We start from the raw sequence: 18750 nt of genomic DNA, 5'->3' as shown, positions 1-18750 counted from the left end.
CCTGGCTCTGCAATTTCAGTCTCTTGCTGGTAATTTATGGCTAAATTGTACCCACAAATAATGTGTAAGCACAGAATGAGTTTGGGACCCTGATAAGCCCAAACAGCTCCACTACACTCAAAGGATCAGTAATAAATGGAAAATAAGGAAAAGTTGCAGGAGATAATGAGTCTGAATTCTAATGACCTAAGCTGGTGCAAAAATAGGATTGCAATTATCAAGTAGTACAAAATCCATTTGGTGCTGCTAATGAGTTGTTTAAAAAAATTGGTTTCATAGTTTGAAGCCAAATCTGCACTATTTATCCACATTTTCCCCTTAACCCATTAAGATCCTGCAGTCTTTGTACATACAAAACTCTCATTGACTTCACTGCAAAAGTTCCATTGTTTTCACATTGAACTTCAAGATTTAGCCCATGATATGTGACCCTTCTTGCTTCTTTAGCAGCAGCCAGCAACTACACCTTTAAGGATCATTGTCACCTATGACATTCACATTTCACAAACTAACATCCATGGTCCATCAAAATTTTCCATTTAAAACAGTCTCATTTTTTCACAGAGAATACAAATTGATTTCTTCTCAGCTGGAAAGAAAAATTATAGCAAGGATAATCTCTCAACTTTGTAAGTATAAATCCTGAATGATCCCAAAATAGATATGAAATCTATAGTCTTCCACTGAGGTTGATGCTACAGCACCATATCAGTTTATCCATTGTTCATATTTTAATAGAGTGGTTTTGACTAATACAAAATCATGTTAACTGAGGTTCCTGGCATTCTCAGGAATAAAAGGTGACTAAGGAAGGATGTTTTGGAAATGAAGATGACTTCTTTCATGGTGTATCGATTATGTTTCGTACTGGAATGCCTGAAACTGAAGAAGAAACTATTATCAGATAAAAGGAATGTGGGAGAAAAAAGAGAGCCATTTCTCATTTACTTTAAGTTTAGTGGATCCTCTCATAAAGTATTTAATAAATGTAGTTTTCTTATAACTTTCACTGTACTGAATTTTCCTTTTTATCACCAAGGGAAAAAAAGTCTAATGAAAAAACAGTCAAAATGAAGGATAAGATTATGCTCCAATACGTCTGTTAGTCGATAAGGTGCCACAGGACTCTTTGCCACTTTTACAGATGCAGACTAACACGGCTACCCCTCAAAATGAAGGACAGGAGCAAAATCAATAGCCAGGGAATTCTGAAGCCCTGATAACCCAGGAGACCTAATGTAAAGGGGATACAGTGGCCTTTACCCACCAAATAAAGGCCTGTGATACCCAGGCCTGTCCCTAACTGCTCTTTCCTGGCTCTCGAGATTCTGCACATTAAAATTTCCCCCACCCAAATAATGAAAAAAGATTTCTGTGTGTCTGCTCAGTTGTGGTTTTATGACTCAAGTGAACCCCAGAATCCTTTATGTTGACTGTCAAGATAGCTCTTCAATGCATCACTGCAGCTGGTGCGGAGGATGCTGGGGGCATTTTTGAGAAATAATAGGTGCCTACTGGAGGTGAGTGAGCACAACTGGGGACACCCTTTTGAAAGAGGAAATGATAGAAAAATGGGACCAAATCAACTAGTGAGAGGAAAGGAGCAGCAAACAAGTGAGAGATTGAAGCAAGATTTAAATCCCATTCTCGTCTAGGATGCCAGCATACCAAGGCACAGGCTTGTCAATAATTAAATGAGGGCAGCCATTTCCTCATTCGCAAATGAATGAAAGTCTAATATTCAATGAGTGAGATGTCACAGACAGACTTTGGGAAGCTGGGCTGTGGAAAATGATCCAGACCTGATAGCTCGTCCTTATCTCTAACGGGGCAAAGGAGAACCCCGTACCTGAGCAATACCAAACTCTGACAGTGTCCATATACATCCAAAACCAAATAGGCAAGCGGAACTCAAAGTACTATCTCAGGCAAAACTACATTGACCCTAATACTCCTAACACACCTGAACTACTGAAGTCAAACTGTATTTTAGCAAATACGATTTTTTTGGAAAATTTACGATTAAACCAAAAGTATATCCTTTCTGTAAGCCTGCAGACTTAATGTACGTAAATAATGAAGGATTTTCTTAAGCTTTTAACTTAAGTAATTTTTCATATACAATGACAATTCTGTGGAAGTATCTGTAGGCCCCTGTCTTCTATGTAGTTTTGTTTTGTGTGTTTCAAATATGATCTATTTCATTTTCAGACATTAAAACACCTTTCAGTATGTATGTCTTTTCAGACTTGTCTGTCTCCATGTCTGTTGAGATTAGAACTGACACCTATATCCAGATGCTTCTGAATTTTGAGGAAGTTTGAAAGTGAATCTGAACTCCACAGTTGGGCCCACCTCTGATTGAAACCCACATCTTCAGTCATATCTGCTGACTGCTGTAATGTGGTCAGAGTGGACTGATGGTGGAATTCTTTGCTGTTTGCATTTGGTCAGCAAATTATTTATTATTTCAAACGCATGGTTCTTTTCAGGACTCGTTAGCAAATTGTTTCCCCCGCTGCTTTCTCTGGTTCCCATAGCCTCACTCCTTGTCAGAAACAACTGTCAGCTTGCTTCTGAAATCCAGGACACACTACTCCACGTGCCAAGGTTTCTGCTAAAGTCTTCAGGGGCACACAATCTTTTAACAGACTAAAATATTAGTTTATTGATCAGTCTTGGTGCTAAAAGAAAAATTGATTTTGTTTTCCTGCCATCTAGCTCTTGTGAAACATATTTTCAAGTTCACCACCTTCTGCATCTTGGCCAGAAATACGATGTAATTTATTTAGAGTACATATTGCATGTGGTTAATCTGTTGATTTTAACAATAGATGGGAAAGCCGAATCATCTGAGAGGTTTAAGGTATTTGTTTACCTCCTACGCCTGCTGAAAATGCTCATGTTCAGGTATTGCAGGCAATATCTCTGCTGTTTGTGGGATAGCTGTGGGTCTTCGTTGGTTGGGCTCTGTGAAAAGAGAAAATAGTTTTAGTCCACATTAATAAGTAGCAAAAACATCTGAGGAATGTTACACTTCAGGCACCTAACTCCCATTTGATTTCAATGAAAGTTAGGCACCTAATCTGTTCAAGTACATTTTTAAAAAATCCCACTATCAGGAGTCTAAGTCCCATTGAAAGTCAGAGGGATTTAGGTGCCTAAGTCACTTAGAAACTTTTGAAAATTTTACTCAGTGAAAATACAGAAACATCTTTTGTAAGAGCAAATTCAGGGCTAAATCAAAATCATATAAAGCTGTAGATTTGCTAGCAGGAAGCAGAAAACTCAATCTGTGGACTTTCCAGAGCATCATCCATATGGAAGGGCTGAACAACCACCCCACAGAGGTTCAAAGGCTATTGTGGCTACAGGGGGAGCATGGAGTGCTCCCAGGAATCACACAGTTACCAACATACATCTGCAAGTGGTGGAGGCAGCGTAGGGGTACGAGGACACCCCAACAGGCTGGCATTGGAGCTGCCCTATAGACAAGACACCTTAGTGGGGCCCACGTAAGGAGTCTGAGTCATTAGGAAATGAAGGAATTGGAGCTTGCTAGAAGCTCTTCATAAGCTACCATTCAAGAAATCAGCATTATCTGATATGATACATTTTATGCAGATCTGAAATGGGATGATGTTGTAGATAGTATCTTAACTCCAGATCCATCTGCTCCCTGCACAGCCACAACCCCTCCAAACTTGCAAAGGAACTTCTATATGTTCCAAGGAGGAGGACAAATTATACTGCTTAGATTAAGACACACCCTGTCCAAACATGCATCTAATTTATGCCTCCCCTTTTTGTAAATATAATTCGAAAGTACAATTCAGCTCTCAACATTTAAGTAATTAAATTTGAAAAACAAGGTTAAAATAGAATTGTGAATGTATCCATTCTCCCGTCAGAATCTAAGTGTAACTCCCACTGTTATGCCTGCATATCAAATGGAGAAATGACCCAGACATATATTGGACCAGTGTTCTGGTCCTGTTGTCTGTGGCTATGACTGTGGACCTGGGCAGCTGAAATCATAGAATAGAATATCAGGGTTGGAAGGGACCCCAGAAGGTCATCTAGTCCAACCCCCTGCTCAAAGCAGGACCAATTCCCAGTTAAATCATCCCAGCCAGGGCTTTGTCAAGCCTGACCTTAAAAACCTCTAAGGAAGGAGATTCTACCACCTCCCTAGGTAACGCATTCCAGTGTTTCACCACCCTCTTAGTGAAAAAGTTTTTCCTAATATCCAATCTAAACCTCCCCCACTGCAACTTGAGACCATTACTCCTCGTTCTGTCATCTGCTACCATTGAGAACAGTCTAGAGCCATCCTCTTTGGAACCCCCTTTCAGGTAGTTGAAAGCAGCTATCAAATCCCCCCTCATTCTTCTCTTCTGCAGGCTAAACAATCCCAGCTCCCTCAGCCTCTCCTCATAACTCATGTGTTCCAGTCCCCTAATCATTTTTGTTGCCCTTCGCTGGACTCTCTCCAATTTATCCACATCCTTCTTGAAGTGTGGGGCCCAAAACTGGACACAGTACTCCAGATGAGGCCTCACCAATGTCGAATAGAGGGGAACGATCACGTCCCTCGATCTGCTCGCTATGTCCCTACTTATACATCCCAAAATGCCATTGGCCTTCTTGGCAACAAGGGCACGCTGCTGACTCATATCCAGCTTCTCGTCCACTGTCACCCCTAGGTCCTTTTCCACAGAACTGCTGCCTAGCCATTCGGTCCCTAGTCTGTAGCTGTGCATTGGGTTCTTCTGTCCTAAGTGCAGGACCCTGCACTTATCCATATTGAACCTCATCAGATTTCTTTTGGCCCAATCCTCCAATTTGTCTAGGTCCTTCTGTATCCTATCCCTCCCCTCCAGCGTATCTACCACTCCTTCCAGTTTAGTATCATCCGCAAATTTGCTGAGAGTGCAATCCACACCATCCTCCAGATCATTTATGAAGATATTGAACAAAACCGGCCCCAGGACCGACCCTTGGGGCACTCCACTTGATACCGGCTGCCAACTAGACATGGAGCCATTGATCACTACCCGTTGAGCCCGACAATCTAGCCAGCTTTCTACCCACCTTATAGTGCATTCATCCAGCCCATACTTCCTTAACTTAAATCACATACAGACTATGAGATAGTTGCTCTGAAACTGCCTTGGACCCATATATTTTTTTATCCTCCCTTGTAAAACACAGTAAAAAACCCAAATTAGTCACTAGATTTCATACTTTTCTGCCTAAATTTCATGCCTTTTGAAGCTGGGAGGTCTGTTTTAAATATCGTGGCAAGATTTGCTTTTTTCTCTGCATTACTCACCTAAGCTATAGAAGAAGAGACAACAGCTCACCTATGTCAAATATTAACTGAGGAGGAACAGAATCAAATATGTGATGCTCTACTTGGCCAAGATTAAAACAAGAAAATTCCTTCTTAACTAGTCTTCACATCTATTTAACATTGCTGAAGATGCATCCTGCCTGCCTTCTTCAACAAGAAGGAATGCTGCAGAATAGGTAGGAGAGGTGGGCCTGGGCTTAGAGTTCCCTGGAATGCCAACACTGTTCTATAAATTGAGCCTAATTCTGCTCTTATTTACACCACATTGACTTAAATGAGGTGACACAGGTATAGCTGAGGGAAGATTTGAACTATTTTCTCTTATGTCAGAGACAAGGGACTATCCTTTTAACAGGACAATAAGGGAAACAATGCAGTAATTTGAATGATTTGAGGTAATGTGTCTTGTTCACTTATTTACACACACTGTAGCCACTGAGCCCCTTTACTCTCTTTCATGAGCTACCCACATCTTCGAAGTCTACATGTTGTAAGAGCGCAACCACAGCCAGCTGCTACTTCTATTCCCACACAGATGGGCAGGGATGGACAGACACAGTGGGGACCGGGCAGGATCTGCTCCTCAACACATTGGCCAGTGCCTCAAAGCCAGCACAGAAGGGGAAGCACCAAGTTTTGATTCTCAGAGCCTTGGTTCCTGACCAGATTGTGCAGGGCAGTGACATCCTTCCCCTTATTCAGGCTAGATGGTAAAATTATAATCCAGCCCTTCATTATTAGAGGTCACTGTCAATATAAACCCCAGATACCAAACAAACCATTTCATTTACCATGTTACTAATGTCAGAGGTTGTTAAAATGGAAAGAGTTTTAAATATTCCAGTTTCCTTTCCATCATTTATATTGCTTGCTTGCTTTTGCAGTGTCCTCCTGCCTGAACAAAGAAAGTCAATTAAATCACTTTTACTTTTATCTTATATCAGGGGTGGCCAACCCGTGGCTCCGGAGCCACATGCGGCTCTTCAGAGGTTAATATGCGGCTCCTTGTCCAGGCACCGACTCCGGGGCTGGAGCTAAAGGCGCCAACTTTCCAGTGTGCCGGGGGGTGCTCACTGCTCAAACCCTGGCTCTGCCACAGGCCCTGCCCCCACTCCACCCCTTCCCACCCCCTCCCCTGAGCCTGCCATGCCCTGACTCCTCCCCCTCACTCCCAGAGCCTCCTGCACACCACAAACCAGCTGATCAGGAGGTGCCAGGAGGCACTGATCAACAGGGCTGCCGGTGGGTGGGAGGCACTGGGAGCGGGCAGGGGGGACCTGATGGGGGAGCTGCTGACGTATTACTGTGGCTCTTTGGCAATGTACATTGGTAAATTCTGTCTCCTTCTCAGGCTCAGGTTGGCCACCCCTGTCTTGTATAATCATTTTCAGTTTCAATTTCTTAATGTGGTACTGCTTGGCTTGCAAACACATCAGGTTAATGTTTATTTGTTTAAAATAACTGCTACCACTGGAATTTAAAAAACAAAATCACAGGGAAAATTTCTATTGGCCTTAGGTTTGCAGAATTTGGGATTTTGAATTAATAGTATCTCTATTGTTTCAATGTACAGTTCTATCTTTTATATTTTTAAGGGCTAGGATTTCATTGATTTGCCTGGTTACTGTGTGTACTTTCCTATTCCTGGGCTACATTCATTTTCATAAAAGAATTACATAGGTAGCCCTAAAACTTCAGCTGAGTGATATAGATGTGATGGTAAAATGAACCTAACAAAATAACGTATTGGAAAAATATACCTTGCAATTCACAAGTTATTGAATTTTCAGTTATATATTTGTTTCTACGTAATGATCTTTGTTATATTCAGTGACATTATGGAGATTTATTCATAGTCTGTCTTCAGCTCCTATGACGTGAATGCTAATTTAATAATGTTGAAAGGCAGAAGCATCATAACATCGTTTTAAAAAAAAAAACCCAAAATGTCCTAAGTTCATTAAAGTTAACTTTGCATTGTCATGAGCACGACAACTTAGTTGGAGAATGTATTCTAATATGTAATGAGTCAAAGTATGGCTCTCTGAAACAATGGAGGTAGTAGATATTTATAATCCATCTTGCAACGGCTGATCTTAAAACTAGTGCTTAGGAGAAACAGCATTTCTTTCCATGTGGTCTTGATTCTGCTTGCTGTATGGGTGTAAACCAGGAGTAATTTCACTCAAGTCAGTGGCGTTATGATGGTTTAAAACCAGCGAATGGCTCCATAATCAGCCCTATGGTGTTAGTAAAAGCAGTTCATAAGCAAGAAACTTTTCAGTCAAATGGGTAGCCTGGAGTGGAAGGAACATAACATTAAGACCAATTACATGTTCTTTCTTCAACATCATAAATTTACACTGGGATTTCAAAAGACACTCCATGGTCAAAAAACCCTTAGACATACAGTGCTAAACAATGCTATTGTGAACATAGTGACAAAACAAGAATGTTATTAGTGAGAGCTACTAAAGACAAAAGATTTCAGAGACAGATTCCTTTCCTGAGGGATGAAAATAATGAGCTCATAAATACATCTTCAGAAGTTAGCCAGCTCTCTAAAAGTTGGAAATATAAATTGTATTCCCAAGAGTGCTTAGGCAGACAGGAAGCTATCCGCTCGTTTCTAGGTAAGACTGAAATGCCACAAGTTACTGGATTATAGAGAGAAATTATTGAGACTCTTGAAACTGCTGAAGAAATTGGCAAGACAAGGATATTGCTAATATGTTGAATGATCAGCGAGGTGCCCAAGTCTAGACAGTTTAAAAACTATTTTCCCATTTGTTGACTTTGTAATTTTTTTTTGCCATTTACAGTTATTTCAGAGGACTCCTGGTTTGTGTTAATCAATAAAAAGATAAGGAAATCAAATTACATGGAATTTATTAAACAGTACGGCTCTTCTAGTAATATCAATAATACTCTGAGCCCAGGACAATTCTTTCCTTTCTTCCAGCAAAGATATTTTGACCAAGTTGAATAATCTCCTCAGTTTAGTATGTTGGTTACCAACTCAACCCTGCAGTGCGTTGAGCCATGCACCAGAGTCTCCCTGGGTTGCTAATAATGTACACTAAGAAGGTCAAATACTGATTCCTGCCCAAAGCCATATCAATGGGTTCTGCGCAGAGGGAAGGAATGGAATCCTCCCCCTTCACCAGGCTTTGGAAAACCAGCACAGCCATTTCAAGTTGCTACTATCGTTTTGAATCTATCCTTTAATGTGGGCTTTAGTCAAGAGGAGCTTGCAGAGTCATGGAGTCTCAGGCCACAATACCTTATCTGCCAAGGCCCTGATGTGGGATGGAATATGTGACAAGGGACCGAAAATGAGGAACACAACAAAATTATTGATGCAGGAAATTTAAAAGTCTTGGCAGCATACGTAAGTCCTTAGCATACGTAAGTCTTTCTATAACCTCAGTTTCACAGTTCTTTTTTTCTGATATAAATAATTTTCAACAATAAAAGTGAGTGAATGCCAACTTTGTGTTGGAAGGAGGTAACTTTGGAACTAAACTGTATGCCTTCATGTGACTTGAGGGACATTTTACAGGTATGCCCCGAACTCCAGTACAATGGCACAAAAGAAGAGTAAAGTCACCCTGTGTGGCCTTTCCATGCCTCGGATATGCCTCACAGTAAGTCACACCAATGTAAGGCCTTCTATGGTGCTTCAGAAGGCTGCAGGATTTGACCCAGAGTTATTTCCACATGACATGGGGATTCATTTGTTCGCTAGCCCATTTAATTTGTTCTGAGCTGAGAATAGAGTGCTTGTCAGTCAAGGGATGACACAAGTTCTGCTTTTATACAGATGACTTCCTCTCTTTGTAGAGAATCCACACTAGGCCTGCCATACAGTTGCTTTTTAATTTCTTGTAGCAAGGTTATATATCTGGCCTGCCCATTCACATTGATTTCTTTCTGCCGGATTTCATTACAAACACTAGAGGCTTGTGACTCTAGCTTTCAGTGCTAACATCACAGTCATAATACAGGTTTCAGAGTAACAGCCGTGTTAGTCTGTATTCGCAAAAAGAAAAGGAGTACTTGTGGCACCTTAGAGACTAACCAATTTATTTGAGCATAAGCTTTCGTGAGCTCTAAGGTGCCAGTCATAATACACAAACTCCTTAAACTGCTGTGACAGCACTATTGGTAACAAAGTGGTTATAGTGCCCCTTTCCCCACCCCTTTTGCCTCTTTGCAGGCCTGGGCATGTGAGGGCATTCTCCCAAACTGATTATGTCTTCTCATCTTCTCAATCTGCTTTCATGCAAGAACAAATTCCTGCATTGCTGTCCCTGAAATAGCTCCTGTACATTAGGTGAGTCAGGGCTGTGTTATTCCCTTCCCCCAAACCAACTCCCTGCATAGGAGGGAACGGTTACCCAACCTTAAGTCATCTCCTGCTTTTGACCAAACAGGCTTGCAATTCAATGCTAACAAATGCAAGGCAATACTGATAGCTATTATAATTATTTGTATTATCATAGCATCTAGGAACCCAGTCCTAGACCAGGATCCTATTGTGTTAGGCGCTGTACAAACACTGAACAATAATACAGGTATAGGAAATAAACAGCAAAAATACAAATTGGAGGCTGCTAATTAGAAAGCAGCAAATCCATGAAAGATCTGTGGGCAGAAGTAAGATACTCAGATACTCAGAAGTAAGGCCCAGATCCTCAAAGATATTTAGGTACCTAACTCTCATTGAAATCTGAGGATCTGGGCCTAAATAAGAGGACTCAGTGCAACACAGTTGTTAAACAAAGTTATGGTCTTTTTAGATTTATACATAGAATGATAACATGTAAAACAAATGTGTATTTCAGTTACCCATGGTTTCAGATACAAAATCTAGAAAAAATAAATGATGGGGCAACATACTAGGATTAGAATATATGAGGAACCTGAGCTAGCTAAATATTTATCATCTAAGAAAGAGGTGATTTAGGAGGGATATTATTAGAGTCTGTTAAACTGTACAAGTTAAACAAAATACATAAAGGGAGTTATTCACAGTCTCAGGAGATGTCAGAACAAGGAAAAAAGGTTTAAAACAAAGGAAAGAAGTGTTTAGACTACATATTAGGAAAACATGCTTAACTATGGCTATGTTCCTCCTGCTTTCTTTGAAGCCAACAGCAAAAATCCCATTGACTTCAATGAGCATAGCTGAGTAATGGAGAAGATTAACAATAGAGGTGTTCACAGTACCATCGTTGCTGAGGTCCTAGAGCAGGCCAGAAGAGACATTGTGAAAGATGTAGTGAGAATGCTACAAAATATAGGGATTAAGACAGGATGTCTTAGAAGGTCTTTCTTGGCCCCCTCTCTGTTTCAGAATTTGTTAGGTTTTTATTTTGCTTATATATTACTCACCTGAAAGGAGCTGAGTAATATTTGTAGGTGTAGATTCTTTTGACCATTTGCTGTCTCTTTGTTGGATAACAGAAGTTGCCGTTGCTCTATATTTGCTATCTGATTAAAACAAAAATAGTTTATCTTCAGCTGTATCGTTACATATATATTACTCGTCATCGGGGAGCTCATAGCAACCCCTATATTTAGGTTGCCTAACACTTTCCATTATAAAAGAGCCTTGTGACTTCTTTTAAGTTGCTTTAGCACCTCCATTGTTTACAGTAAGACTGGGAAATTGGGCCAAGAGAAAATCTTGGTGCCAGATTTTTCATTGTCCAATGAAATTCCATTCAAGTTAGGATTTTGAAAATGATTTTTTCCTTTCAGACACTTATGTACCTCAGGATAACTTTGGCAGCCTGCCAAAATATTAACTGAATGTTAACTGAAGGCCCAAATCACTGCTGAAGTAGAAGCATCACATACTGGTCACTGCAAGTTCTGGGGGCAGTCAGTCAGTCTGGGAGCAGAAGAGGAGGAGTCAGGCTGAGCTTCCTCCTAACATTCCCTCCTCATGGACCCAGCAACCTGTCCCCTTCTGTGAGAGCACCACATGGCGAAGGAACCACACACACCCTCCCGGGGGAAATGGAAAGAGAACTGGACAGAACTAGCCTTGACCACCTTTTGGATCCAACCCCTGATCTTAGCAATCATTCTCCCCTATATCTCATATCTCACCTTGAAGATAAATTCTGTTATATTTGTGACACTTAAATATTATGGTGAGGAACAACCAGGGTGCCTGGGACACTGCCTGGTGCAGCACAGTGGCAGACTGGGAGTGCACCTGGCTGCGGCAGCAGCAGGCTGCCCCCCACCCAGGCTCAGCTTCTGGGAACAGTGGCCAAATGTGTCGGAGGGCCCACCCTTTGCCCCCCGCTCCTGTCCCCAGAAGTCAAGCCTGGGCAGGGAACAGCTGCCGCTGCCACCCCTCCATGCCCAGGCTCAGCTTCTGAGGACAGGAGCCGACTGAGCATGCGGGGGGGGGGGGCGCCTCCGACCCTCTCAGATGCTGTCCAGCAAGCCAAGCCCAGGAGGGAGGCAACCAGGCACTCTCCCAGGCAACTGCTGTGCTGCACCAGCCAGCATCTGGGAGTGACTCTGGGGTCTGGCTGCGAGCAGCTGAACATGCCGGGGAGAGCCGGCGCAGCGGGAGTACAAAGCCCCTCCACCCCCAGATAACATGGGGTGGGAAGGTCACGTGTCTTGCGGGGGCACCAGTCATCTAGTACGTAATTAAAGACTGCATCACACTGCATATGCACAAAGGGGTGTAATTCAGATTGGAGAGGCAAACTTAATTCTGGCATTTTCTAACCTTTGTGTGGTTGACTTTGCAACCTTAACATTCTTTTAATGTGGGCTTTTATGAAATATAACATTCTACATTTAACTAATTAAAATAATTATCAATTAATGGAAATTATAATTCTGGAATCAAATCATTAATTGGAAGCTTAGAAGCTTGAAAATTTAAATAATATTTTTCCTCACTGATTATGTTCTTGAAAATTCTGAGAAACTCAATTAAAGATGGACTGAGTTGTTTAAAAATAAATACAAAAAATTGTTTAATTACCTTAGAAATGTATGCATTACAATCACAGGTTATGATCCAAAGGCTATAAAATCTTACTCTTAAATCCTTAAAATGCACAGGTAATCTTAAAATTTCTATTAAAATATTTTTAATATTAAACGACAAGATATAATAGTTTTAGTTTACCTGCTAGGACACGAGTTCAGGGCTATGTGTTGTTGGTTTTTGTTTTGTTTTGTTTGGGGGGGGTTGTTTTGTTTTGTTTTTTGTATTTTAAAAAAAGAAGGGAAAAAAACTCTGACTCAGGTTCCGGCAAGAAATAAAAAGATAAAATAATTTTCTAATGATATAGTTTAAAATATATTATTTTTTTTATTTGTAATCTATGTATTTTGCTTCAGATTTATGATCTTAGACAACTCTAGTGCTTATTCATTTAAATAATCTTTCAGTTCACCTTTAAATAGAAAAATTTTCCATGCATTTAGTTTTCTTCCTCTTGACCAATAATGATTAAAGCCAGAATCCTATAGTGTACCTTTATAACAGAAATGGCTCATTGTGCCCAGAGTTAGGATGACTAAAGGCACATATGTGATATCATTTTAGCCATATGAGTAATGAAAACTTCTGGCGTTGCTCAGTTCTGGAGCCCTGGGAGAGAACAAAGCTAAAACAACTGAGTGCTAGTGCTCGGAGGCACCCTGGCTGCTTTGGGCAGATGCCTGAGTGAGCACTGTGTGGTGGGAGCTAGCTTACTAACACTCCTTATATGCTGGTGAAAGGAGCAGTACGTTCGCCCTTCCGCACCTACTGGTCTCAGAGTTCTGGTAGTCACAAAGAAATCAGAGACCTGCTTGTACTAAAGGCCAGCTGGCCACACTCTTTCAGTACAGAAGAGTGTTGTTGGGTGCAGGCATTATGTCAGTTGCCCAGAAGTCTAGTTCTCAATGGAGTGCTGGGTTACTAGGCTGGAGGTAGTTCCCTGTGTAGCCTCTACCCTAACTGATCTCACCTGGAGCAGCCAGAATTTAGCCCATAGTGTTGAAGATACTGTTTAGAAAATTATTTTGGTCTTTGAACTCAAGACAAACTCTTCTATAGCACAGTAAATGCTTTTTAAAATACTCAAAATGCATACAAGGTGCTGAATTAACAGCACTGAAACCAAGTGCCATCTGGTCCAAATTCAGCTTCAGTGCAAGTGCAACACAGTTGACCTCTGGGTCACTGAACCAGGACTGAATTTGGATTATCAGTCTTCAGAACAGGCAGCTGCTGTGAATGCTTCATCACATCTACCTAATTTGTCTCAATCCTAACCTGCAGGGATCATCGTTAGGAGCAAGAGGATATTTCAGTTTCTGTGCCTATTCAGTCTTTGGCTCTTCTGTTGAGACACTCAACAAGGGCATTAATTGTGGTTTCCTATCTCCAAGAACTGGACTGAAACCATCAGCTCATTTTACATAGACCACCAGGCATTTCTCAGTTGTTAACATATTTCAGTCACTGCCAGCCTTTGCTGGATTTGAACCTATGATCCAGTTGGGAAAGATTACATTATCAATCTGCTAAATTTTCCAATCCCCCATCTGCAATTATTGTATCGTATATTGCAACTAAAACATAATTCTTTAAACTGCTTTAATAAATAAGGGTGTGGCCTATTGCAAAGCTGAATGTACTTTTTAAAAATTATAGGAATTTAAATTTACATAGCTTCACCCTTCATTACTTACTGATGTGTTTTTTATTTTCTTGGAATACTTTGTAGGCAACAATAATGACGGCAAGCACAAAAACAAATGGAATCAGAACAAGCCAAATGATCTTCGGCATACACATTGGATCTGTTTTAAAATAAAATGGAGAAGAGATAAAATAAAGCAATTTTCTGTCATCCATCATTTTATCTAGATAGCTATACCATGCCCATCACCAGGGTATCTCAGTGGCTTACAAATATAAAAGAAAAGACAAAACACCTTTGCCTCTCTCTTCCCTCCCCTTCTGTTCAGAAGCAGTAGGATTGTTTGGAATTAAGTTTCATCTTCATCTGGATGTACCACAGTGCATGTCTGAGATAGTTAAGTAAAATATGTGAATTAACAACTCATTGAAGTTGTGTAAATTATATGTGACCCTGCTAATGAGAAGATACTGCAAAAGTCAACATCTACATATAAGGAGGTGTTATATAAACAAAAAAGTGGTATATGTTTTGATGGGAAATAGAAGGAACATGCCCAGCGTACAACATACACCTGTTCTTGTGTCCACAACCAGATAGTTCGACTGCATATGCGTGAGAAGGAGGAACATGGTGCTTAAGGAAGTCTTCTTGCTTCTGCAAAAAGGGAGAGGAGTGCCACTTCCAAGACCACCTCCTGGGGAATCCCATCTATTAGCGTTCTATTGAGAGAAAGCATCTTGGAGACAGGGAAAGCATCGGCAGGAGGCTGTTCTCTGTGGAAATATCTGCTGCAGAAACCCACCGGAGTTCCATGTGGAAATCTGTTCAGTAGCTAATATAGTTTAGAGCTGTATTAACTCCTTCTGGGTCTCCTACTCAGCTACAGCTGAGAAACCACAGAGGAACCCAGTAAGTAACAAGATGGTTCCATTTGGTAGCTCCCAATTCTCATGGATAAGCTGCTCCTGAGAGGCAGCCTTATGCAGTTACCTATGCCTTCCCCTTCCACAGGCCAGATTTTATGGCTCTTCCCCACCTGGCTACCCTATATTTATTGATTTTTATTTCCTTGATGCTCTAAACACCTCCCAAACTTTAGAATTTGTCTTCCTAAGGGGAAAAAATGTTCTCAAGTTGAGTTAATTAACTTGAGGTAAAGTTCTACTTACGACCTAACAGATTGTAGCTTTAACACAAGTTAGTAGATCGAGTGAAAGACTATGAGGCAGCCTAGACTTCAACTCAACCTGCTTAATTGTGTGAAAACTGCAGACTGCCTTATCTTCACTAGGATTTTACCTCAACTTAGTTAATTTGAGTTAGTTAATTTAAGTGAAGAACACACCTCCTTTTCCCTAGTGAAGACACAGCCAACTTAAAAATCTAGAATTTTCAATACATTAATAAATAATAAACAATACTTGAGTTCACCAATTTCCCAATGGCAAATGTTCTCTGGCATTGAGTGTGACAGATAATCAGACAGAAAAGACTCTTAAAAGGCCTATGCAGCACAAGAAGAAATTTAAAGAGTTGACAGGCTATCCTCTAGGAAAAGATTGTCTTTGCAAGGAGACTGTCTTCACTAACTGGACTAAAACTTCTCCCTGAAGCATACTGGACTTAGAATATAAGCGAAACATTGCATCATGACACTGACATTGCAGCCTGACCTTTTTCCCATTGAAGTCAACAGGAATTTTGCCATTAACTTCAAAGGGAGCAGAACTGTGCCAAAAACTTTGGCAGAATAAACTAATAAAAATAAGAAAAATCAATTCTTGTTAAACACAAATTCAATCAATCTCTGAACTATAAGCCAAAAAAATGTTAATCAAAGGCACAGATGTTAGTGTTCTTGGTTTGTTTCCAAAAATATACAGCAAATCTACCTTAAGGTACTATCTAAAGACCATTCTGACCATGGCCTTTCAAGAAATCAAAATTGCACTCAATTTGGGGGTGGATACTTTCAAAGAGTTGCATATGGTTGCCTATTGGAAATGCTTAAGGTTGCCTATTGGAAGTTTTCCTTCCTTAGTGTAAGATTCATATTAGTTCCATGTTTGATTTGCCCTCTGATTCCCTTTTCATAACTTACTTTTCACATAAGTCTGTAGTTGCAGTGAAATATTTATACAGCCATTTTGGTCTTCCATCATTGCTGCTATACATGAGTGATTTATATTTTCTTCTGTAGTGTTTCCTCTTCTGGTTGTAGAATTTCTAATGTGGATTTCCAGTATATAGTAAGTGTTGTATTCCTCGCTTTCTTCATTCGCATAACCCACAGTGAAATTGAAATGTTTATGGAAAGAAATAAAATTTTTTGCTTTCATTTCTAATGATCCTGTCACTTCTGGAACTACAAATAAATAAAAAACATTAAGATCTGCTATGTAGCACATTGTACTTACAAAATAAAAGTACCATAACTCACTACTAAACCCCATTCCTATAAATAGATGGCAAGACTCATCATTACTGAATACTTAATAAAATGGACAATAATATATGTAATAAGCCTTCAGAATGAATCTAAGCTCTATTGATTTTGCTATACAAAATGTGTTTTCCTTGTAACTGTTAGTGACTTCATTTACCAGCTGCAAAAGTTTTTTTGGAATCTGTCATTGTCAGAGATAAGACAAACCAACGCTAAATTAAAAAAAAAGAACATGTGAAAATTATAGATGTTTGAGCTGGGCATGACCTATTAGGTCATCTAACCCATCTCTTTGCCATTTCAGAATATTTTCCAGAGCTTTGCCCAGTCCAATTTTAAGTGATTCAAGCTATGGGGCTTCCATCATGTCTATGTCAACAACATAGAACAAGTTGTCCCCTCAGTAACATCCACATAACTCTGTCAAAATCAATACGGTTGCACAAGCGAATATAAGAGCAGAATTTGTCCCATGTACTTCTTATTTGGTTATTCTCCAAATCTGTACAGGGAACTAATTTGTAAAAGCTAGAGGTTTCATTTTTATGAATGCAGTTTGAAAATAACAACAGCAACAACATCATAGACTTGGGCACTTGCTCATTCAGGATCCTGTTCTTGCTTTTGCAGGTGTCAAAGAGTCACAAAGTCTGGTCTATACTCCAGCCTGTAACTAATCTCCTGGGAGTGACCCCTTTAGTGGGCCAGGCCCCCAGGACCCACACAGTTCCACAGGGGAAGGCCCATGACTCCAAGACTGAGCCATCAGCACCAGAATCCCTGTCTCTCCATAGCTCCCTGTAATGAATCCAGCCAAGCCAGGGTCCTACAGGAGGCTTGTACAGTACCCTTTCAGGGTGCAGTGCTTTCAGTGAGTGTTTGCAGTGACACAGGCAGCCTTTTCAAAACAAGGTACCCATTTATTAGTCACCTGGTACACAAAATCTGAAAGTCCTTAGATCAGCACAGAAAGGCAGAAATTAAGCCATAGTCCAATCTTGGTCATAGGAGTGCCATGATGAGCCAGTGAAGCTGTGATGGACTCCATTTCTGGATCCCTCTCTTGTCCCCTCTAGTTTCTCCCAGTCTGGGCTCCTGAGTCCCTCCAAAAAGCCCCCTTCATCCAGTCACCTGCATCTTGTTCTCCAGCTCATTTCCCAAGTTCTGCCTGCTGGGGTTTCCTGCTGTTAGATGTTGACTGGGACATCTCTCTGTCTTGCTGGACCCTCAATTGATCTGGGTCAGTTTGAGCCTGTTCTTTAATGACTATATTCATTCCCTCCAGACAGCAAGGTGACACACACACACACACCTACTGCACTGTTCCAGGAGCAGTGTTATCACTTTTGCATCCACTGGATAGCAATGCAACATACTGAGGGAAACTGAGCCATGCCAAGGATTCATAAAAATATTACAGAACATTCCAACTTTGTCACAGTAGGCAGAGCCCATGCTGAGATGGCAAAATCCAGAATGTCTCCAGAAGCACTGAAGGAGTGAATGCCAGAGAGAGGATGAGACCCTCTCTGAAAAGGTGTAGATTCTGACTTCCCTGCTCTGCCCTGCATGGCTGGAAAGAGGCTAGGACCTTTTCAGTCTTGTCCTACTTGAATCATCCAATGCCACTCTGGAACTACGCACCCTCAATATTGCAAACATGGACACTGATTCTTTTAGCTGTCTGGTACCCATGCACTTGCATAGAACTAACCACAATCTACACTTGTTAATCATTATTTGTTTTATTATTTATTTATTACCTGTCTTCAAAGCCATTCTTCAGATATTTTCTCTCAATATTCCCTTCCACCACAGGAAAACTATAATCTATAGTTAATCTTTTGATTAATTATATTCCATAGTAGAGCTCCACATTGAAATCAATAAGGAGTTCTGCATGAAAACTGATGACAGGATGCCCTTTCGGGGCAAATTAAGGATTTAAGTAGAATGCACAAAGATGGGAAGGATGGACAGGTGCAAACTTTTAGAAACAAATCATGGTATAAGTTAAGGACATGTGGCTGTATTCTGGCTCGCTGCTGGAATAGGTAGAGGGAGGAAAAGTGGATCTCTATACTCTTTCTCATAACTTCACATTTCTGTACCAAGGGCCTGACACAGAGCCCATGGAAGTCAATGGAAAGACTCCTTTTGACTTCAATAGACTTTTGATGAGGCCACAACATAGAAGAAGGCAGCATTTAGCTCTAAATATAAATTCTGCACTCACGACACTGCCTATGTATCTGAGGGCAGAATTTGTC

The 18750-nt window shown here is 40.6% G+C and overlaps 1 protein-coding gene across 2 annotated transcripts in view; it reads right to left on the bottom strand.

Moving 5' to 3' along the window:
• Positions 1–799: 799 nt before the first annotated feature.
• Positions 800–18750, bottom strand: part of TMEM156 (transmembrane protein 156) — a 36591-nt gene continuing 18640 nt past the window's right edge. For both annotated transcript variants that reach the window (XM_084627257.1, XM_084627258.1), the window contains exons 3-7: positions 16136–16399; positions 14081–14191; positions 10754–10852; positions 2879–2970; positions 800–882 (exon numbers count right to left, since the gene is read on the bottom strand). In XM_084627257.1, the coding sequence (XP_084483383.1) occupies positions 2882–2970; positions 10754–10852; positions 14081–14191; positions 16136–16399 (563 nt within the window). In that variant the 3' untranslated portion in view covers positions 800–882; positions 2879–2881. The remainder of the gene's footprint in view (positions 883–2878; positions 2971–10753; positions 10853–14080; positions 14192–16135; positions 16400–18750) is intronic.

This window comes from Lepidochelys olivacea (assembly GCF_965140295.1).
Source record: "Lepidochelys olivacea isolate rLepOli2 genome assembly, chromosome: 4".
In the NCBI taxonomy this organism is placed as follows: Eukaryota; Metazoa; Chordata; order Testudines; family Cheloniidae; genus Lepidochelys; species Lepidochelys olivacea.
The sequence above is the reverse complement of the archived record's forward strand: the minus strand, read 5'-3'. Positions and strand labels throughout refer to the sequence as shown.